Here is a 23,401-nt window from a genome sequence, read left to right on the forward strand (position 1 = left end):
TTTACTGACATCCAGGCATTTATTGTGTTGGGTGGGGTTAGGGTGCTACTTAACAATAAGGCTTTACATACACAACATATGAAAATGGTCTAGCGCCTGTCTATTCTAATGATTTGGGATAACTAAGGACATTTATACACAATGTTGTCGTACAATTTTGAGGTGCTTGTACTTTACTGCGCTACTTTCTACTTCTACTACAATACATTTCAGAGTGAAATAATGTGCTTTTTACTCGGTTCAGGGGTAGAGTTGGGTACTTAAAACTAGTTCCAGTTCGTCAAGCTACCGCAGTAAAAATCGTACTGATGCATCAGTATTGGCATTGAGTAATGTACATTTGTACATTCATACTAGTACTTTCATTTTGTCCAACCCATCATGCATATTAGTGATGACAGTAGTCACTGAGGTAAATATTAGTATAAAGGCTTTATATGAACTTCTCACCAAAACTGCTTCAGACAGCTGCACTAAAGCAATTCCCACTCATTCAGTCAAGTCTGCTATGTGTGTGTGTTCGCCTCCAGCTGTAGCAGCAGCAGCAGCAGTAGTAGTCGAAGTAGTAATGGTAAAAGTGGTCGTTGTTGGCAACAAAGTCTGTGTGGTCACGTGCACACCTACCTCTTTTTATGCTTGAAGAGCAAGAGTTGTAACATTCATGTCTGGGGTGCTGGAAAATTGAATGTGCTCAGCGAAGTGAAATTAAATAGATTTCCCACAAGACAAACTGCAGGTTTTGCCACACACACATATGCAAGCTGTGTAAGTGGAACACGTGCATGTGTGTTATATAGTATTTATAGAGTTGGGAAAGGAGGTTGTTCCCAGGGATTCGGTTGTACTTCAAGTTGAAGTAGAATCAAATATTCATCAGTAGATGTCAAAGACACACAATCCGGCTGGAAATTACTTAATTTGGCGTAACCTCGTCTGGCCCACTTTGCAAAGCACTTTCTTTGTCTCTATAATGTTCCCGTCGTCCTAAGATCACTTGCAGGTTACAACAGGGATGGTAAGGAGAGAGTTCTGATGGAGCAGGTCTAGTGTGCAGGGTTGCCCCCACTTCTCTATCTCTCTGTCTGGGTCATAAGTGATGCTGTATGGCTGAATCGCCTGTCATGTGAATGAATGAGCAGACCACAACAGCGTGGCACGTCGGCGCAGCATTTGTCTGATGCTGCATGTTGGGCTCCACACCAGTGGAGACGAGATGGGATCCATCTTCTAGCAGAAGGGAACTGGACGGGGGGGGGGAGAGGCTGCTGGTGTCAAGGCCATCTCTCATCTCTCCTTTTACCGCCCTGGTCATATTCAGTGTCTGCCTGTCTATTTTTGCTATTATCAATCCATCCCCCCCCATCTCTCTCTTTCTGTCTCTCTGAAGTATTGGCATGCTGGATCACTGAATCCACAAGGGAAGGGGGGGAAGAAGAAGAGGAGAGTAAGCGGGGTGGAAAGGAATGTATAGAATCAAGAGAGAGAACGACAAAATGAGGAGGGGGATGGGAAGGCATAACATTTACAGTGGGGTTTGCTTGGCTATTTCACATTAGGAGATGTTTTTTCTATTGTATTCCTTGAAAATTCACTGTGGCTTCAACAGTGTAAACAAATAACAGCTCGTGTAATTTTTCATTTCCTCACTCTTGCCAATCACATTTCATACGTCCATACAATTTCCCCTTTCTTCTGACAAACAACTGTCTCCATTCACATCAGTTTTAATAGTCTGAAACGGCATGACCGTCAGCCACTCGAGGACTGTGCTGGTGTGAGATCTGCTGGTGTGCAGCCAGCTGACTGAACCGGGCACGCTGGCTGTCGGGGAAGGGGGGGGGGGGGGGATGCTCCCGTCCTTAGCTATTCTCCTCACATTCACCTTGCAGTCCCAATTATTCAAGGCAGCGTGCACGAGCGCTCCCTGCCAGCCAGCCCCAGCTGTGAAAAGTGGGTCATGGAATTTAAAGGCACACGCAGCCTTGTAGCACTGCACCGCCGCGCTCAGGCTTTCTGTTCCTCCCAACACGCAGTACGTGTGTGCAATTCTGTCTCCTGCATTGAAATCCACGAGGCTGTTTGGGAATGTGTGTCAGTGAATCAGAAGACATTCACGTTCTCTGCGGGGAATAAAAGCTGTGGCACATTCACCAAGTGTGTCTCTCTCTGTCTGTCTCTTCTCTAAACTGGCCTATATTCTTCCACATGACTTCCTTTTTTAGAAATAAAAATGTATGAGCTTTGATTTGCAGGGAGATTGACTTGTTCCCTGACAGATTGGTGACCATGCAACTTAAAGCTTCATTGTGATTCTTTTTTCCCCTCTTTCTTAGCACCCTCTCAAATTTCAGATCACTTTCTACCTAGCAACAGTGTACAGTAGGGTAGTCCATATGGGACTAGACATGCTGCAGAGAAAGGCTACTCATGCGAACGTTGAGCAATAATGTCATACCCTGTCGAGCTCTTAACAGAATCAGACAGGGTTGTCCTACTGAACTACTGCCACATTGTGTGGCACTGAGAAGGAACACATTGGCGACCATGATGCTCTAATATGCCCCTTGTGCAGAAACACAGACACACACACACACACACACACACACACACACAGCAGCTGGTTAACTTAGCTTAACACTAAGACTGGAAACAGAAACTTGTCATTTATAGACTTTAGTTTTTGTACAAATTAAACAAAAAAATATATTGTGTTAATTGGTGAGATGTTGTTACCTTTGAACGGAGCCAAGCTGTTTCCAGCCATTTCCAGTGTCAAACTATTGCTTTGAATAAAACACAAAGACACACATTCTTTACCCATTAAAAAAATAAGATCACACAGGGAAGGCATCTGTTTAAACAGTACAGAGTCCTTCTGCATTTTTATTATCAGCAAAAACAAACCACACACCACATTACATTTTAAAAACAAGAACGCTTATTGTGGATGTAGAGAAAAAACAAAACTGCAGCTGCAAAACTGAATATTTTAGTCTTAATAATAATAAAGGTATAAAAAGGAAAGTGTATTATTTTGTGAAATAAAAAGCTTTGGGCCAACAAAATGTTCCCCTCAACATGCAACTTTAAAAATACATGCAAACGTAAAGCTTTCTAGTATATGAACACTTTTAAAATACTCTCTACATGAGATCCCGTAAATTATAAAATATCAGCCTATTACCCCTGAACAGTTTCTTGAAAAGAGAAAATCCTATGGAGTACCTCGGCATGAGCCCTGGATGCATCTCATTTGCCTATAATGGCTTCCTCTTCAACTTTTCCTTCCAAGTCACTGATCCAGAAAATACATGATCTTTTTCAACCAAATCAACCACTGCCCGGTCCAGATTGAAGAAAGGAAATGCAAAGAGGACGTCACTTAGAGACTGTATGCACCCCATCAATAAAGACAGACACGGTTCTTCAGACACATTTCTCTGGCATCAATTAACAGTGAAAATGTGTTTCATACAACAAAAACCTGGGAAGAACATCAAAAACAGCACCATTTTTAAAATATTCCTGGATTCTCTCCAACGTGACCGTCACGTTGTTTCAACACAAAAAAGTTCTACAAAGTCGCACATGGTAGCTAAGTCAAAAATGTATTTTTTGCTCGATTATAAGTTCATAATATCTATACTCTTTATCAGTGTTTCTTTTCTCCGTTGTTAGCATGCAAGACGGGTGCTTTGCGAGTGTTATGTTAAAATGAAACATTGCCCTGCTTTTGTCTTTGGCAGCTGAGGGTATATCATACGGCAGATTTAAGTCTGCTCCATTCCTGTCGGTACACGATTGACTGCTCGGAAGTGAAACTGGGCCCAACCCCATAACAGAGTCATGATTGTACCAGAGCTTACAGGTTTTTGAGTGTGTTGGTACACATAGATGACAATAAACAACTAAATCCACCTCTTAAACCTGGGATTATGCAATTACAACATATTATCTGCAATCTGGAAAAGTTTTAAACATCTTTAAAATTCTGTGCCCACTCTCAGATGTTTTAAAATCTTCTACAAAGAATCTCTGTGGAAATGCTGTGTCACACTAATGCTGCCGTGACGTATGACATTTAAGATGTAATACTCCCAGTTTTGGCACACCTTCCCTTACAGGACCTGACAGGTTTCAAGTGTCAAGGTTTCAAGTTGTCCTCAGGTTCTGACTCAACCATATCTGCCTTTAAGGTCGTCAGTAGTTAAGGTTCAGTGCTGAGAAAAAAGGGAACTGATCCTGAATGTCCTATAAAGGCAAGCAGTTAAGTGGACCAGAATGTGCGAAACAACTACAATGAATGGGCTTTGTGCTTAAACCTAAACAACCAATATGTATTCTGATGAGGGAGAACAACGGACCACACCGCATAACATTACAGGTGAAAGGCTGCCAATCATACAGGTTTTGTAGCCTCGCACAGAGAACTGCAACACCCATCATGCCTTGCTGTGGTGAAAAGTATACTAGAGCAGTGGGGGAAAAAGCTAAAAAATCTTCACTCTATTTTAGCCTCGCCTGCTAAAATGTCCCCACTCTTTCCAGAGTTTACACGTCACAAAGGGACAGAATCGATGTATTAACGCCTTGTGCTTAAAATAAAACTACAGAGCTCCCTTACATTTGCAAGCACTGACGGAGTAAGGACAAGCAGGGTGACTTTAAACATTTCAATCACATGAACAATAAATGGCAACATACAGTACATTTTTTAAAAGAAGTAACAGCAAAACACCTCAGTAAAAAAAAAATGACAAAATCATGAAGCACTGTGTTTACATAGTGCTACAGCTAATTTCACAATTACTGCAGTACAAACATTTTATTACCACGTCGTCTGTATGGCTGTGTGGATTACAGCATCAGCTTGTAACATGGCTCTGACATGTGGAGTTAGGTGGTATTCACGTTAAAGCACAGTTGCAGTTCTGGCATGTTTCCAGGGCTTGACATTTTATTGTGGCCGTTTGCTCCTGTACCTTTTCAACAGTCAAATATAATAATACACCTTGTTATTCTACGTGATTGGGAAATGAATGACTAGTGCTATATGCATGGAGTTTATGGTACCTGTTTTTGCAGGTTGCGAAATAGTTACTAATGCTGTTTACATAAGGTATTCTGTGTGATGACAGTCCATGTTGAATGGGTTAAGTAGGTGGAGCTGAGATGACGTAGTTTATGGCTGACTGATGGTTGACATCACAGCTATTATAGGCCCTTCTTAGTTGGCGCACTGAGTTTTCTCATTCCCCTTATCCTGCCCAGCAAGTCACGGACGAAGTTCTGCAAGGAAGAGAGAAAAAATAGTTAGGAAGACAGGTGCGCACAGACATTCACACACAGACACCCAAGCAAACACACAGTCACAATATGTATTTCAAGATGCAACAAAGTTATAAAATCAGATCACTAAATGCTAAAAAGTGCAAAAAGTTTGAGACCACTCTCATATTTCTACGCTAAATCTACAACTAGCAGACAGTTAGCTTAGCTTAGCATAAAAACCAGAAACAGGTGGAAACACCCATCCTGGCTCTGTCTGAAGGTAGAAAGATCTGCCTACCAGCACCTCTAAAGCTAACTAATTGACATGTTATATGAAATAGACAAAACCAGACAAGCTATTTCCCAGGTTTTCCAGTCTTTATGCTAAACTAAGCCAACCCGACTGCTGGTTTGCGCCTCAAATTTAGCATACAGACATGTGCGTGGTATCAATCTTTCGGCAAGAAAGAGAATAAGTGTATTTCCCAAAATGTCAGACTATTGCTATTCTATTAAGAGGAAAAAAAAAAACACAGCAACAAACTCCTGTCATGCTGGCATTGCCCTTTAAATGATAATAAGAAAATGCTGATCAGGGAGAAACTAAGTCAGTAAGGAAGGAGGACAAAGAGAACCCACATCTTGAGTCTAAGCCAGAGGTTGTATAGAGGTCCACAATGGTGTAACTGTGGTGGCGAATATGTTGGAATATCATCCCCCTTATTATATCAGGGGTGAGTCTGCTTATGACCCAGTTACTGATGCCTCCCCCTGCTCTCCCTCTCTCCCTCCTCCTCCCTCCCCTACACTGTGGTCTGTCTTTCTGCCTCTAGCTGTCTTTTCATATATTCCGCCGCATCCCTCTGTTGCCTTCTCTTTGTGATAGCTTCTGTCCCTCACTTCATCTCCTCTTATTTTCCCAGTGTACCTTTTTCCTAACAGTGCTCTCGTTCGTTCTTTCATCCTCCCTCCATCACTGCATGCCTTTGTCACATTTCTCTCCATGCTTCTGTCTTTCACTGTCAATCCCCCAACCGATGCCTTCTCTGAAGGATTGTGTTCAAAACGGCATCTGTGCTACTCCATTACCAAGGGATTACAGTGTGTTTGTGTGTGTGTGTGTGTGTGTGTGTGTAGGTGTGACACGTATCAGCGGCTGTCAACCTGGCTGAACACTTGTGTAGCTTTGGATACCAATGACCTTGGAGTGGTTGTTACAGTCTGACCTAATGCCACACACACACACACACTTGCAGATGACAGATGGGGAGTCCAGACTGGACGAGATCGCCGTATATAGAGGTAATGTGATTGGTCTGCGCTACCTGTACTCACCAAAATAGCTTAACCCAAACACCAATAAATACAAATTTAGTGCGTTATTTTGCTAACAGTGTCAAACAGCGCCTTTTCCATGTTAGTGTGGGTGTATGGCTTTTAGTCCTTTTAACCCTTCGTCGTATTTAGGTCAGGATGACATTGGCAACGGATAATGAATGTGTGTAAGTGTCACGAAACATTAATTAACCACACGTACACATGTAGGACACAATGCTTCAACATGCAGTCTATCCACTGCAGATCGACACGTCAGCATCAATAATGTCTATCTACACACACAAGCTGCTGGGTCGATGCTGTTGAGCGTTTTATTGTTTGACAGACATACTAAACATACTCACCTCTGTTGGTTTGTAACAGTCTATTAATGATTCCTGTGGAAAAAGCAGAAATGGAAGAACTGAGTCAGATGTTGAGGGATTAGATGTTTTCAAATTTTATCTTCACAGGCTTTGGATTTTTCATTTATTCACCAAGATAAACGGTAAAATGTATGTACAATTCCACGCGCTCTGTCATTGGCATGATGTCAGGCTATGGTAACAGTCCGACCAGCATGCAAAGCAGTCTCGCTGTTCCTCGTCTGAAAAGCGAGGATTTTGCTTCATCTCATCGAGAAAACATACTGTCGAGCTCTTAAAGGGTAACTTTGGTATTTTTCAACCTGGACCCTATTTTCCCATGTTTTTGTATTCAAGTGACACATTTTTTAAATCGGTCCAGTATTATGGGAGAACACTGCAGACGGCAATCGCTAAACAGGCTGTAATGTAATCACTGCAACTCCTCAACGTCAATTAAAGTCCATTAAAGGATTTCATTTTAACATTTTATTTGTGTTTAGTAGACGTACATTGCAGCGTAATCCCTCAATACTGGAACAATTTCAAAAGTTGAATTTCACTTCGACACAAACAGATGGGAATACAGGGACTGGGTTGAAAAATGCAGAAATGATCTTTTAAGGTGGACACAGATGATGTGTAGCTATACCTGTAGTTTGCTGGCTCTTTCATCGTCACTGCTGACCTCCAACAGGTCATCGATGTCTATCTCTACCTCTGGCATCTCCTCCTCCTGAAACACAAAAACACTCTTGGTTAGTGAGCTGCTGAAACAGATTTCCCTCAAGAAGACAACAACAGACACGAGAGAGAGGAGGCAAACAGGAAATTAAATCGGAAAACTAAAGAATCTTTGTTCACAAAACACTGATGCAATGGCTTGTCATGTTTTTACATCCTTTTTCTGTTTTTAGACACTAACCCCGGACCAAAACCAACCTCAATTACAACTTCTCTCATGTCTAGTTCCTTCATTTCCCCTCTGTATTCAAAACACTGTTTACACATTTCTGCACTCCAAAGCTCCAAACAGCTCCAACACATATTTGCCTATTAAGAGCAGACATCATATGGAAATGTCATTGTGCTACGCCGCGCTGCCGGGGCCGGGCCGTTTAGTGGCTCGGTGGTTAGAGGCTGTATTCTGCTCAACACCACTTCAAAAGGTCCTCTGGTTCATTTTATTCCACCACAAGGCTTGTGCAAAAGAGGCACACAGGGAGGATCAACCCTTTCCTCCCAGCTACCACTTGATGTATCTTCAAAACTTTCCCTTCTGGGAATTAAAGCCCCAAAAAAAAAACATCTGCAAGTGCAGCTTCTCTGTCCAATTTGTGGCATTTACCAACTGCTCAGGAACAACATACTGCATGATTGCAAGAAAATGGACTCTGCTATCTCGCCCCAATAGCACATAGAAAATACGTCCATATTAGATGATTCCGCACCTCACAATTTACGTCCAATGCCAACATCCATTGTCAATGCAGGAAGGGTATACCCTTTACTGAAGGAGGTGGGAGGTGAGGGTGAATGGGCGTGTTGCAAATGAGACTTTCATGCCGTAGACCGCCATTTGCGTCACGTTGCAATCCTGCAATTATGTTTATGTGTCTTTTTATTACCCGTAACCACAATCTTTCAACGATCTTTGCCTAAACTTAACCATACCTAATCGTTTGCCATAACCAATATCTTTCACAAGCAAGAACTTAAAAAAATCATCATTCATCTCTCTCAGCTTATTGATTTGGCTGATTGGTTGAATCATAATGGCTCTCGGCCAATTCAAAACCACATATAAAACCATGGTCAGCTGTTTAAAGTAAATAACTGGCTGATGATAAGGTGATCATATATTAAGGTTTTGTTGCCGTTGGTGTGTTTGAACATTTCTCACTTCCTTGATGATCAAAAATTGATCTAAAATAGTTTGCTATAACCTAGACAAAAAAACGACATGTGCTATTTTAGATTGTTGGGCAGTAAGTAAAAATGTAATAACTTCTTTGGTGCATGGTGGATGGTCCCTGGTTCCCTTTGCACAGGACACAACACTAAAACTGCTTCTAGGTTTAAATCATGCCGCGTATGTGTGTGTGTGTGTGCATGTGTGTTTATGTGCTCTCAGAGGACTCCTTTATGCTTTTGCCTGGAGCGTGCACTGGTATTCAGACTCGGGAACAGAGAGGATGGAAGGACGATTTGATTTGTAGCTCTCAGCATTAAAGAGCAGTCGCTGTGATTTCCCTTTCTGCGAGTGTGGGTTGATGTGCACAGAATGGAATTAGCTCACAATTATACCTTTTTGAAATTACAATACCAAATGCAAAAACAAGTGGTAAGTGTGGTACATTATGTGCTCCATGTTTGACAGCACGACTGAAAATGAAATAACTATTGCAACTGGAGTTATTTAACATTAACTGCGAGGATGACTATGAAACATGCTTCACATAAGCAATAAACACAGATCCCTAATCTCAAAGAATCCACTTGACATCAGTAAACTCAAACCTTGTTTGTACAAATCTCATTTGCATTTGTTCACGCACACACTTTAGCATCATACATACACTTGCACAGAAGGCTACGCCACCTTCATCCTCGCCTCTGAGCCGTTAAGAGGCATTTACGCAACCTGCATTTTAAGCATCTCAGTCTCTCTACAGACGAGCGTCCCCTTTGACCTCTTCCTCTGAAATCACTCGCAGCGTCTTAGCGAGAGGGTCTCGCTCTGAAACCCCCCCCCACCTCGTTAAGGAAACAGAGAAGGAAGGTGGAGAAATGAGGGAATGTGGCATCATATCAAAGCCTGTCATCTATAGAAGTGTGCGCTGTGGAAGCAGAGGACTGAGGTTATATGCAAATGCAAAAACATCAGAGGAGTTATTTCAATCTGAGAAGAGAGATCCTTGTCTGAAATTGACATGATTTGATGCGGTTAAACTAATGGTACCATTAAATTATATATAGGCAATTAAAGATACGTTTATTACACTAGCTCATACAAGAAAGCTAAAGAAACAAAAACATGTTCTCTTGTAGATACTGCCTTTGAGTTGTACGCTTTAGATTTTACAGAGTGCAGCATCTACATTGTTTTAGGTTTTATGCCTTCAAACGCTTTCCCCTACTCTGCTTCTCTAGTTACTGCTCTATGGCAGTATGGGTGGAGAAAATCCCCCGTCATTTGGGTGGCTCATTAGAAAAACTCAAAAAGGCCAAGCAACAGCATTCTTAATTTAGGCCTTAAAAACATTCACAGACAAAGATGAGCGAGTTTCATTCCCTGAGGACGGATGAAACCCATTAGAGATCCAAACGAATCCTCACAGACGGATGCCCCTTCTTCAAAAGGTCAGCTTGTTTACACCTGTCAGCAGCTACCTGCCGGTTCTAAAATGTGAGCAGGGCACTGAGATAACGACCTCGGTCATGAATGTCAAAAACAAGATACGAGGGATAAACCCAACACCCCAAAAAAAAACAGTGAGTGGTCTCCTGCCTGCATGGTTTGCTGGTTTCTATAAGCTAGAGAAAAGATTTAACATAATAATAGAGAGGAATAAGTGAATCTATCTATCTATAGTAAGGTGGTTATCACTCAGTCTGACTGCTGTGCGTGTGTTTCTGAATATTCCACTTGTCAGCAGGCAGTCTGTCACCCTCTGTCACTGTGATTGGTGATGACCAGGTCAAGCATGGCCTGTGTGTGTGTGAGGCATGACTGCAGGCTATCGGCAACGACATGAACATCTTCACACACACACACACACACAAAAGTCTTTGCCACCATCCGTCAGAGAAGCGCTCACCACAGGGCTTTGTCTCTCTGTGGAGCTTGTGAGAAAGTCCCTGAGTGTGTACTTAGTACACTGCGTGCAATGACAAGAATGGAAAGACTCGCACTCTTAACATGTAGATGAACACTGAAGTTGTCGCTGTTCTGCTGGTGATTGAGAGTCTGAAATAGTTGAGGTTACACCCACTGCCCACGGGGAAAATCATTTTCCGTCTTGCCAGCAGTGGACGGGTGACAAAATGACAGCTCACAAGGCCAGGAGACATAAAGGGACACACACATACACACACTCACAGGAATACTGAAACATGGTGCCAAAACAACATCTAATTTTGCGCAGATTTTGTAAGACATAGAGGAACATGTTGAAAGAGCATTCATACAGCTCATATGACCTCATTCTAAAAGATATTACATGGGAGATACAGCTTGATATTCCTAACACCGTGTGCCGAGATGAAGAAACAACCTCAATATCACCATCAGTGTGCCTGAAAGCATACTGAAGTGGTCAGTTGCAAACCACATTTGAATTCTTCCTGTGTTTTGAGTACGTTGGGCATTTACACGACAAACAACGAATAAATTATACTTCAAAAATTATAATGAAAAATTACTTTGTTCCTGAGTGTGGTGTTGAGGATTTTCACAGGTAGAAAAAAAGTGAAAAAATTGTAAACAAATATTTTTTGTGGCGGTTGTGAGTGAAGTTATGATATTAGAAATTGTTACCTCTCTGTGCATATTATATACTTAATGTTAGTAGAAAAGTGTGATCTCTGTATTTAAGTGCCAAAAGAGGGTACTGGCAACATTATGTATAGTTTACAATGCGATAGTGTGAAATTGGGCATGGGATTAATAATGTGTGTGTGTGTGTGTGTGTGTGTGTGTGTGTGTGTGTGTGAATGTATTACAGAAGAATAAAAGCATAATTTGTGGCCAATGAGAGCAAATGTGTGTTTGCATATAGAAGAAAGACATAGTGATGAAAACAGGAAAAGAGTCAGTGTGTATCTAATGTGTAGACGATAGTGTGTGTGTGTTTGTGTGTGCAAGAGAGATAACAAGGAGCAAAGTGTTTGTTGCAATGAAGGCAACTCTGAGTCGATTTTGTGAGAGAGCCAGCGAGCAAAAGAGAGCGAGACAGGCCCGCCAGTGTGTTTGTTTTTGTGTTTGTGCGGAGAAAGTGTGTGTCAGACTTGTTTTCACCAACAGCTAAGCAGCCGGCAGCGTTTTCAGTCTGGTTCGTCTGCAATGAGGTGAATTTAAGTTAGTGCCCGACCCCGTGACTCACCTCAAACTCTATTCAGACTCCATTCAATCACTCTCCATGAACAAAGAGTCAAAATCCCCTGTGACAGGGAATCACTTCACTTGGCCTAGTGATTCATGATTATTCCTATTCATAGACGACTTACATGAACTGGAACTACCAGTTGCATTGAACAGTGGCTAAGACTTCTTGAATAGATAATTACTAAGGCCAGTTATACAGAAAGATAATTATGTTAGGCGGGTACAATATAATTTTTTTCGTGCATGCACAGAGGTCCACAATCTACCAATAATGATTAGATCATAGCTGCTAACTAGTGATTGAAATATAAAAGTAGAACTTTTGTTTCACCTCAGAAATAAAGTCAGTTTGTAGCCTAGCTAGCATTCATCAAAGGAAAAAGCACACAACACAACTGTCCCTGTAACCTCCTTAAAAATACAGCATATATTAGGTCTGAGTGATGTGGAGAAAATCAAATATCCCAATATTGATACTGGTATGTAGGGCTGACCATTTGTGATTTTAAAAATATTTACACCATTACATTTTTGATAAAAAGGCTAATATTTAAGGCAAATAATACAACAGCTCACAGTCTGGTAAGTACAGAAAATTACATAACTTTACTGTGATTTAACCTCTAAAACCAGGAAAAGGCACTTATGCTATATTATGATAATTATACAATATCCAAAATCAAAGGTGGTATTTAGTCTCATATCACGATATTGATATTATATTTATATTGCCCGGACCTCGTATATATCCCTCAACTCTGCTTGGTGGAAGAAAACCTGCCAAATTTGACTTTAAGACATTACTATGCCATAGAAATGTGCAATTTTGAAAATAAAATAACAAATAAATAAATAACAGATGTAAAAACTAAGCTGCAGTAAAACGTAACAATGATTTTCTAAGGAACATAAAAACACAAAGTAATCAATCTCACAGCCAGTGTAGTCCATATAACATAACACTGTTATATTAGTTTATTTTGTCGGGACAATCATGGCAGCTGTCAGGTACAGATGCTGAAAATGGAGGCTTAGCAGTCGACACTGCTGTCTGTCTGTTGTTATTTTCTCTCAGGGCATTTTCAGTGAGTGTGTGTGTCTGTGTGTGTGTGTAAGTGTGTTTGTGTAAACAGACACGTCATCTGAAAAGTGTTTCATATAGAGGTAAATAAAATAATAACACCCATGGCATCTTTAATCACGGCTCTGTATGCAAAGAGATTTCATAAGTGAAATTTCAAGGCGTGTTTGTAATGAGACTATGCAGAGATGAGATTAGGCCTATTAGAGAGGTATGCAAGACCGCAAAAAGGGAAGTGAAAAGAAATGGAGACGGCTATGTATGAGAGTAGTAATTAGAATACATAAGAGAAATGAAGATGCAGGTAGATGGGGAGTGCACAGACGAGGTGGTCACTGCGACGATGAGGCAGAGGAGGATTGTACAACACAGTAAAAGCTCACAGCTCAGCTTTCTGTGTCACATCAAAAGGATGAATTCATCTGAGGAGCACCCGTGTGAGCGGAAGGAGCGAGAGGAACTACTGCATGTTGGAGAATGGAGGGTGATGGATGGGACGAGTAAAATCAAGGTCTACAAGAGGACAAAGTTTTCCATGTCTAACAAAGTATAGGAAAACAAAGAATGTATTATAGTAGATTCTATCGACTATAGTATATCGTGATACCCTTACTTGGAACAGTAACGACAGAATGTGCAACGGTTGAAAGACGTTGTTTCCGACTGTGCAGCTATTTATCCGTGCTCCCACCCTCGTCTTCGAGCACCTCCCTCCTCCCCCTCCGGCGATGCAATTTGCTGAAACCATACAGCACGGATGATGTGACTTCACTGGATAAAGTTAGCTGCTGCAGCAAAAGCTCTTTCCCACGCTGATTCAGCTGTACTCTGGAGGACATTGTATATCAGAGAGGGGGATTGGGAGGGAGGAATGAATCCTCAAAGGAGAATCCCAGTGGAAAATAACAAAGATTCTGCATGCTGAAATTTGGAAGCTAATCGTGATGTAAATGTCTTAATCCTTCATTCACTGCTCTGTGTGCTCCATGGTCCTGATGTCATTCAATCAACAAGCTCAGCTAGGTGTTGGTATCCAACCATCGTGTTGCACCTCCAATCATTTCCTGAGGAGAGAGCCACAAACTCAGACTCATAGAGCCAGGGGTCAAAGGCAGTCCCACTGTAGATAACTATAGCGTAGTACTGATTCACAGTTACAGTAAGCGTTGGATGTCATGTGTTATATACGTGAGCAGCATATATTGTGCTTTAATTGTATTCCCCAGAGCAACTGTGTTCCCATTCATTTTAATTTGTGATGTAGAGTGACGGTGAGCTACGCGCTTCCTCAGAAGCGCTTGTCGGATTCCGACATCCACACCCACTTCATGCCGTGGTTGGCCAGCCATGCAGAGGTGAGACAACCTTCATTTGTTACACAACTGTATCTGTCACTTTTGACAATAGGAATGCCTTCCAGGAGGAACACTGTCCCACATTTAAACAATGCCAAACGCAGTGAAGATCATGCACTTCAGCGCTAGAAAGACAACATCGTCCGCACACAGAAGAGATGCCACTAAATGTCACTAACCTGAGAACTCTGCCAGACCTCAGAAGCAGCTTGAAATGCGTAAACAGAAGATTTGAGGCCTCTTTATTGGCACCCACATCCACCTCTAGCAATTCTTTGTGTAGCAGCTGCTGACGCACACATGCTGTGTTATGCTACTGCTGCACAAGGTCAAAATCACCTCATCCTCCTTTTTGTCAAAGTCCTGATTTAAAGCCCAGACAAAGTATTGTTGTGGATTCGACCATGAAACAGCATCCGTCTTGTGACACTATTTCACAGTTTTGTGATTTGTGATTCATTGTACTGTGTTTACCAGGCACACAGCTCCTCCCCGAGGCTAATGCATTGACAGCTGGGGCCGATTTTGGACCTTTTCTCTTGGTGCAAAGCAAAGCTTCCAGCCAAACTGGACTTAAAACTTCAATAGCACCAGGGTCATACACTGTCAGCCAGTCAAATTAATGGATTCATTCAAATTCAGAGGCAATTAGGAAAAAGCCTTTGTTGTGAGGCCATAAAGCAGGGCTTTAGAAGCGATAAACCAACTTGAACTTACCAAGTTACTTTGTACACATTTAATAGATACGGGTTGTTCCTTGCCGAATGTGCACAGTCATTCAGCACATGCAAAAGTAGACCTGCAAGTAAACAACACACCGATAGGAACACACCCCGCTGACTTGTCAAAACAATCATCTTCCTCCGCTCCGTCTTTCCCTCAGTCTCCCTCTCACCGACACGTGCGAATGACAACAGTGTTTTTGCATCTTTTTCGCTGTGCCAACCACAGAGAGTGAGTCAGTGTTATGTTTATAAATTGTGTCGGCCTGCTGACAATGAAACCAGTGATTAACTGGATCATCTTGGGATGGAAGGGGATGTCATAGTAAGACAAGAAAGTCAGTGTGTGAGTGTGAAAATTCAACATCTCTTACCTTTCACGTTCTCAGCGGCTTTTTCTTTTTTGCAACTCTGGTTGCTCAATTTGCATCTGGCATGTCACTCGACTATGATTGCCAATTACACTTGCCACTTTCAGACTATTATTTTTTTTGCCGTACCGCTATGCCTCGGGACTCGATGGCTATATTTGCACGACCCATAGTTCAAGTTAATAACCTGCAGACATTTCGCTCTTCCCAGATAATTTTCTCTTCTATGCAGCTGGCAGACTGATATGCCTCCCTGGGGTTTGTAGAAACATCTGAAACCATTATGACAGCATTGAAGTATCACAGCTTAGCCCATAAACACAGCATACAGGGTTAATAGAGTGGGAAACCATGAAGGACAGGGAGGAAATGGAACAAGAAAGGTGTAGGCTGACAGCAAGAAATATGACGAAAACGTTCTCATTTCAATATTTTATCATCATTTTATTACATTTTGGGATGACGTTCAGTACTCTATTCTGTGGTGAGGTTACCACACTCTCGATGTAGCAATTAAACCTTTTCGTATACTTAGAAGCCATATGTGATTAACGGTGTCAACTACAGACATAAAATGGCTAATGTACATGTATGTGAAAGCCACCAGGATGACAGCAGAACAAAACGCTCAAGGGAGAACCACTGAGAGGAGGAGGAGGAGGAGGAAGAGGAGGTGGAGGAGGAGGAAGAGGAGGATGGAAAACAGGTGGGTGGGTGTCCCGGTGTGTCGGAAGTTGAAACAAGAGAGGAGGATAACGGTAGAGAACGTCAGCAGGATGAAGCATGTTTGAAAAAAAGAAAAGGGGAACAAACACATTGTAACCTTTGTAATAGATATTTGACACCTTTCTCCTGTTTACAACAGCTGGTGGCTATCTGCTTGCTAAAAGGTCGTCTTGTCAACACCTCTGATTTGTTTAGCAGCAGATTCACGAAGCTGCAGGTGCTACGTGAAACGTGTCAACACATGCTCGGACACAGACGCTAAGCGAGCATCTATTTTTGTCCGTGCAGTTTAAATGGCGGGGAGGTAAATGTCTGCCCTCCCTAGCACAGATAACAAACTCAACAATGACCTTCGGTGCCAGATCCATAAACACATCAGGGTCACCCATTAAAACAAACATCCAAATTGACTAAATCTCTCAGTGGGTGGATCTGTCAGCCTGGCTGTAATTAAATTAATGGTGGCCATTCTGGATCCAAGTTTATAACGCGTGCATGCATTGTTTCTTCCTCTTTTTCTGTTTTATTCCCCCACTTTCTCATTGCTCATTCCCCTCGCCCCGTTCTCTTTTAATACAATTTTGACCCTGAGCTGATTAACTGTAACGGGGAGCTACCACTTTCAAAAGTAATGAGGCAATCAAGCTTAGTCCAGTGAGATGTATTCAATTGGTCACTGAATTAAATCACATCCATCAAGTAGGTGATGGATGCACATTTTAATGGGCTAATGAAGGGGGGAAATAATGACGACACCCCATAAACCTGCAGCTTAACAGGAGCCTAGATCATAAAGTAGTGTCTGCCATACACTTCTGTGTCTACAGTATTTGTGCAATACAGTAACTTCAACGGTAACGTAATGCCTTTGTGTGTCGATATGTGTGTGTTTATCCCCGGTGTGCTATTCCTAAACTTATTGAACACTGCTAATGACTTGGCTTGAATTGCACCGTTCACTCCTCCTCTGCTGCCCAATGAGGTTCACATGATACACTGCCGTCCTCCTTCCCAGCAAGACAAACATGAAAGACGAGTAAAGTGTAATGTTATTGACCAGGTCACAGGAAAAGCAGGGGGAGGGAGGGGACAACGATACAGACAGAAAGAGATGAAGATGTTTCGGGGGGGGGGGGTTCACCCGAGATGTCAGTGTTGATGTCAGCAACCAAACGCACATTCCTTTGTCCACATCGCGCACACAGAAAACCAGCGCCTTGAGACATCCCTCCTACACAACACAGTGTGGAAACTAACCAACCCCCCTATTGAGGTGATGATCAAGAGAGAAAGAGAACAGCAGACATAAGACTTAGTATTATCCAGGAGAAGATGCTCCATCTCTTAGTTCCTCTTGCTCCATTTGGTCCAAATATGCACATTGACCTATGTGTGTGAGTGTGTGTGTTACAATTGAATACAAGGGCTCGTGCTCATCCATTCATGACCGATCGCCACCCCCATATCTGCCAAAGAGCAGCGGAATATCATCAACCCAAAAAGGGCCTCTAATACGCGGGTTGATAGAAACCCATAGACACAAACACACATGCGGACACACACACACACACACACACACAGAGCCCGAGGGGCAGAGCGCTGCATGTCGGCAGTGTCTGTATCTCGCACACATGAATAAGCTTCATTGAGTGGGGCTCTATTGATGCAGAGCCATGAGAAAGTAGGGCATTACAGAGTCCCTCATTCTGCAGCATGCACCCCAACAGCACACGCATGAAACTGCAGAGTCAGATGTACCGCTCTGTTATGTTCTCTCACACACACACACCCACATACACACACACACACACACACACACACACACACACGCAGAGTAAAGTCGTTTTCTCAACAGCCTCCATTGATTGTGTTGAGGTGCTCTCAGACGGACATCACCGTGGTGACCAATCTGACTTTTAATCAACAAGACTTGACCTCAGCATTAATCGGCCCTCCAATACAGTCTAGTCGGGTCGCTCACAGTGGGCTACTGAAAGGGTGACTGGGCTGTCTTTTTGTCAACACATGCTTCAAAGAACAAGGGCTAGAAGCTTAAAGGATTTTTGGTTTTATAGATTTGAACTTCAAAATGAACTCAAGATTAGACCCGAAATAAATCGTTTGAAATAGATATTGATTTTAAACAGAAAGGCCAAACATCCTGTGGTTCCAGGCTCTCCAATATGAGGATTTGCTGCTTTTCTTTTTATTGTGTGATAATTTTGGACTGTTAGTTGGACAATTAGATGACATCCCCTTATGCTGTAGGAGATCTATAAAGGCATGTTGCACTTTTTTCTTACATTCTTAGACCGTCATTAATGAATAATTAACCAAAGTACCAAAAATAATTTGCTCTTATCGAGATATAGATCGATTCACTGCTGTGTAGCATCAATGACGGACAGTAGCCAAACGGCTATTTATTTATACAAAAGTGTTTGTGATTATTACTCTAAATTGTCATTTATGGACAAAAACATAACAAGTGAGGAGAAGTACTGAATGTGAAGGAGTTCGAGGGAGAAAACACTGCAGCACCATCTTTAAAGTGTGGCTTTGTCAGACAACAACTGAGCAGAAAATGAGAAGGAGATAATAAGATGCTGTGTTCCAGGGCTGCGCTGTATTAAGAGCTGTACTGGGAGCACTCGAGTCTGTGGCATTTCTCTCTCCTCTCTGTCCTTTTGAACAGCCAAATGAACAGAGGCAACATATCCCAGGAGAGCAGAGGGGATCCATCTCTGACAGAACTCACCTTCTGTTATCCTATCGCCCAGAGAGAGGAGGAGGAGGAGGAGGAAGAGGACGAGGACGAGGGACAGAGGCTCAAGGCAAATTAAAACCAAAGTCGGACAAAAGAATTTCAATAAAAGATACAGAAAGAGGAAGTAATGAATTTGTTAAGTAAATGTCACATTCAGCAGCAATAGTTCAAGGTTAAATATATAGTTTGACATCTTGTGAAAAGAGATTTCAGTGTGAAGCTCGATACCTCCGTCATATGATGCTAGGTCGAGCAGAGTGTTAGCTTAGCTTAGCATAAAGACTGGAAACCGGGGGTTAGCTCTGGCTCTGCACTTAAGTCTTCGTATGAATTAAACAAAAAAAACATATACTGCGTTGATTAGTGCGCTTTAGAGATGCCGGTCGGCATAAACGTATTATCAAGTTCATCCCCTGATGCAATCTGCTAAATATGTCTGCAATTACCTCTTGGGGCTTGTAGGATCTATTTATAGGGACCTACTTTATTTTATGCATGTGGTTTTGATAGGGTAGAGGCAAATTTGATTATTATCAAATATCTATTCATTGATGAAGTGTTTGCCGGTTGGCATTTTGTGACGCCTTGCTGCATTTATTATGGAGATTTGTCTTTATTTACAAATGCAGATTTCTTTCATTTTTATTGGGATCTGACCATTTAATGTAAGCTTTTTCTGGCCATATTTATGATTGCTACTAAACAGTGTTTTAGAGCTCCATATATGATATTAGTGATTGCCATATAGTTTGGTATTTATACCTTGCTTTTGCATGTCAGGTATGAAATGGGTGATTGGTTGCAGCCAATACCTATTTAATGAGATCTAGTTTCGATACAACGCATACAAATGTACGTTTGCAAGTTAGACAGTGTGCGGGATTTTGTTTGCAAAGCAGATTTAGTTACCTTTAGACAGAGCAGCCGTCCCTGCAGTCTTTATGCTAAGCTAAGCTAACGGCTACTGGCTGTAGCTTAATATTCAGCACACAGACATGGTGGTATCAAGTCTTTTTAAATGTCCCTTCTCCTTTTAAGTTGATTTCTGTGTAGGGAATAAGATTTTTAGTTACTTTGAGCTCATTGCGATGCTTTAAATCAGCTTGCTTTTTCTTGGACTTGCCGTTCTTATGTGAGAGTACTTTAGGTCTTTGCTTGTCCTGACCTATGACCTGAGACATATTTTGGACAGGACAAATTGTCCCCTACCTGTTATTGAAGACAAAATCCAATTTCATCTCTGAGTTAACCCTTACTGCACTCCATCACCTTCAGCATCAGCACCCCCCCCCCAACACAAACAGACGCTCTCTCGTATCAGGTTTTCTTATGACATTGAAACAGCGGCTGACCTTTACGCCAAACCAGTAGTCTCCCCCTCTCTCTATCACACACCACATAGTCAACACAAATAAAATACACACCCACGTCTAATTTAGGTCTTGACATGGAGGTGTTAACAGGCGTGAAGGGAGTGTGACTTCCTGTTTACAGTAACGTGACCAAACATCATGAGTAAAGCAGTAAAGTCCAGCTGCTCGAACACTGCCGTCATGTATCTATTCATGGACCAACAGATGAAAGCAAGCCTCAACAATGCACCACGGTGACAACATGTCAAAAATAATGATGTACCGGTTTCATTCCCTTCTGTCCTCTGAAATGCTGCCAGCTTCCATGTCTCTCTACCACCAGCCAGCAATGATATCAGACTGGCAACAATTCCAGAGAGCCAGGGGATTACCAGGTGATATTATCCCATTTGCTGTGTGAAAGACACAATATGAGGAGGTGTCATGCTGCTGTTAATATACACTGACATCTAGATTGAAGAGAAAGGCGAATATTGCTCGACTGACATGCGTGCTGTACGCTCATCGAAAACATCAAATAGATCAGTCGATCCACGCGGGGAAGCATCATACGACTTGTAGATCAAGCGCACCTGCTGACGGCAGACTGACACGCAGCCAAGAGCTCATCCGGCATTGAAATGTAAACCAGTCCACACTCAAGACGGGCTATGCAGCTCTTTGCAACTTAAGTGAAAACCACGGCAGGGCTTTAAAGAGAGGAGGAAGCTTGCAAACAAGATAACAGCTGTAAGAACAGCAGCTTCGGGTTATAGATGGCTGCAAAACGATGAACCCTTGTTGACGTTTAGGTAGGTGGAAGCAGTTTGGAGCTGCGGGAAATCGTAATGGCGGACAGCCAATTTGCCTTCGGCATGGAGAGATCATTTGCATTGCAATTGCCAGCATACAAACTACTGAGACAGACCATACTGCTTTGATGTTGACATTCAGTGTCCTGCTGAGATTTGTGCAGGTGTTTCCCTTCTGCACATGCGCACACACTGCAATCAATCTTAGTGATAGTCGGAGACGTGTTGCCTAAATGAAAAACCACACGCGCCTTCTGCTTCATATTTAAATGAAACGCATCAGCCACAGCATCTTCTGGCATTTTCATGCTCGCAGGCACATGTGGACGCACGCGCACGCCGCCTGTTTCCTCTGATTGGCTGAGTCTGAGGTGACAGACTTAACTGTATGCCGGCGGTGTGCATGTGTGCATACAGTATGCGTGCGCCTGGCGGACCCTCTGTTGCGAGGAAGGGGGTTAGAGCCAGAGGAGGTGATTGGCTGGTGAGGAGTCACAGCATCAGCACATCCTTAACCCACTGCCCTTCTTACCTCCCCCCATCCTCCCCCTTCCCCCCTCCCTGCGAGCATACTGTGGGGAGAACACACATGCACTTACACATCACCTATAGAATCTCTCTCCAACCCACCCCCCCCCTTCTTAAATGTTAAAGAGGGCGCAGAATAATGGGGCTGTCAATATCGTGTTGCGACAGATCATCCACTGAAAGGTAAAATGGGTTTAAAAGGTCAGGAATCTGCCTCAGAAACGACGGAGGAATTAATTCCAAGCGTCGCTTCACACACACAGGGAACCTGAAACACGACCATGGCCATGCCTTTTGCTCTCGAGGACTACCCGATTTAGAAGTGAATAAAATGTGTATAAAATGACTGCAGAATGCAGTTTCTCAATCTACACCTCGAACGTAATGTGGAATATGGACACGTTCCAAAAAGATCGAGGCGACGTGGTGCGTAAAAGGCGCAACCGTGCGGTTTCTCTCTTCTCATTCTCGATTTAGTGAAACCAGCCATCACTGTCTCTCCCTCAACGACAGAGGGGATGAGAGGCGTGTAAATGCATTGTGTCAAAGTCGGAGTGTGAAGAGCAACATTATTAAACCAGACAGCTTTTGTGTCGCTTTTGACGCCCCTTCTATTCTCGCCTCAGCCATGAGCCAGCAGGTATCAGCGTTGCAGAGGACAAAGAGACATCAATAAGCCAGAGACACGGACTGTTTAATGGAGGATGATGGGGTTCGCTGTAAAATATGGGGCCATGTTACTGACGCCTTTGCAAAGACAAGGACGGAGCATCGAAAACATCACAGATGAGCTGCAGTTTTAACTGATCCAGATAATGGAACTCAATATATACAGCACGTGTAAACTCTGCCAAGCAGAGCGGGTATTAACAAATGAAATATGTTAAGTGCGTTTAAATTTGATATACGGTTGAGTTTAAGTCATTTTAGGACCCTTGTCCCCGTGTGTCATTCTGTCCACCTGTCTCCCGAGACGTCCATATGATTTTGAAGGTGTCGGTGACAAGTGCGCCTACTAACGAACCTTACGTGATTTAAGATGTATGATCCGCTCACCTCACAGTCATACAACTCGCTGAGCTGCTCGATGATCCACTCCTCCAGGACGAGTCTTTTCCGCAGCTCCTTCCTGTCGTACTTCACCGTCACTTTGCCCTGTCTCTTCTGGACCGGGTCGTCGCCGGCGGTGATGGGGCCGGACCCCACGCAGCCAACTCCGGGCGCACCTTGGAAGAAGACGCGGCTGCCGGCGGTCGGCAGCGGGGCGCTGGTCTCGGTGCTGGCGGCCGACATTGCGGGATGTTTTCGGGCTTATTATTTAAGAAATATGTGACTGAGTTCGGGGGACCGCTGTGCTGAAGGGAGACTGCGAGCTGCACATCAGACAGGAGAATGGTGGGGAGCTTTTAAACAGCTGCTATTTAAAGCGCAGCGCCGGAGACAGCCGAGAAGGCGGAGCGTACGCTGCAAGAAATGAGCATTTGAGGCGCTTGTCTGGTGTTAAAAATAAGATCTATTTCCATTTTAAAAAAATAGAAAGCCCTTATTCTGTGGAGTGGCGTGAAATTACGAGTTTCTAGCACTATGTTTCGTAAGGGGACAAGCAGCCTAATAGTAAAACATGGCA

At 42.8% G+C, this 23,401-nt stretch overlaps 1 protein-coding gene across 1 annotated transcript; it reads right to left on the reverse strand.

Annotated features, from left to right (window-relative positions):
- Positions 1–2,975: 2,975 nt before the first annotated feature.
- On the reverse strand, positions 2,976–23,345 carry ppp1r14c (protein phosphatase 1, regulatory (inhibitor) subunit 14C). Its single transcript, XM_031870321.1, has 4 exons — positions 22,831–23,345; positions 7,606–7,689; positions 6,954–6,986; positions 2,976–5,289 (listed from the first exon to the last, which is right to left on the reverse strand). Exons 1-4 carry the CDS (start codon positions 23,065–23,067, stop codon positions 5,215–5,217), a joined length of 429 nt encoding a protein of 142 aa, XP_031726181.1. The 5' UTR covers positions 23,068–23,345; the 3' UTR covers positions 2,976–5,214.
- Positions 23,346–23,401: the final 56 nt, after the last annotated feature.

This window comes from Anarrhichthys ocellatus, unplaced genomic scaffold, assembly GCF_004355925.1.
Source record: "Anarrhichthys ocellatus isolate YVR2014 unplaced genomic scaffold, GSC_Weel_1.0 scaffold52, whole genome shotgun sequence".
In the NCBI taxonomy this organism is placed as follows: domain Eukaryota; kingdom Metazoa; phylum Chordata; class Actinopteri; order Perciformes; family Anarhichadidae; genus Anarrhichthys; species Anarrhichthys ocellatus.

Bases quoted from the DNA above. Each gene is read 5' to 3' on its own strand.
- ppp1r14c (XM_031870321.1), bottom strand. From the start codon at position 23,067: ATGTCGGCCGCCAGCACCGAGACCAGCGCCCCGCTGCCGACCGCCGGC. The intron at 7,690-22,830 runs GTGAGCGGATCA...TTTGTGTTTCAG, and splicing joins GCGAGTTGTATGACTGTGAG to GAGGAGGAGATGCCAGAGGT. The intron at 6,987-7,605 runs GTATAGCTACAC...CTTTTTCCACAG, and splicing joins AAAGAGCCAGCAAACTACAG to GAATCATTAATAGACTGTTA.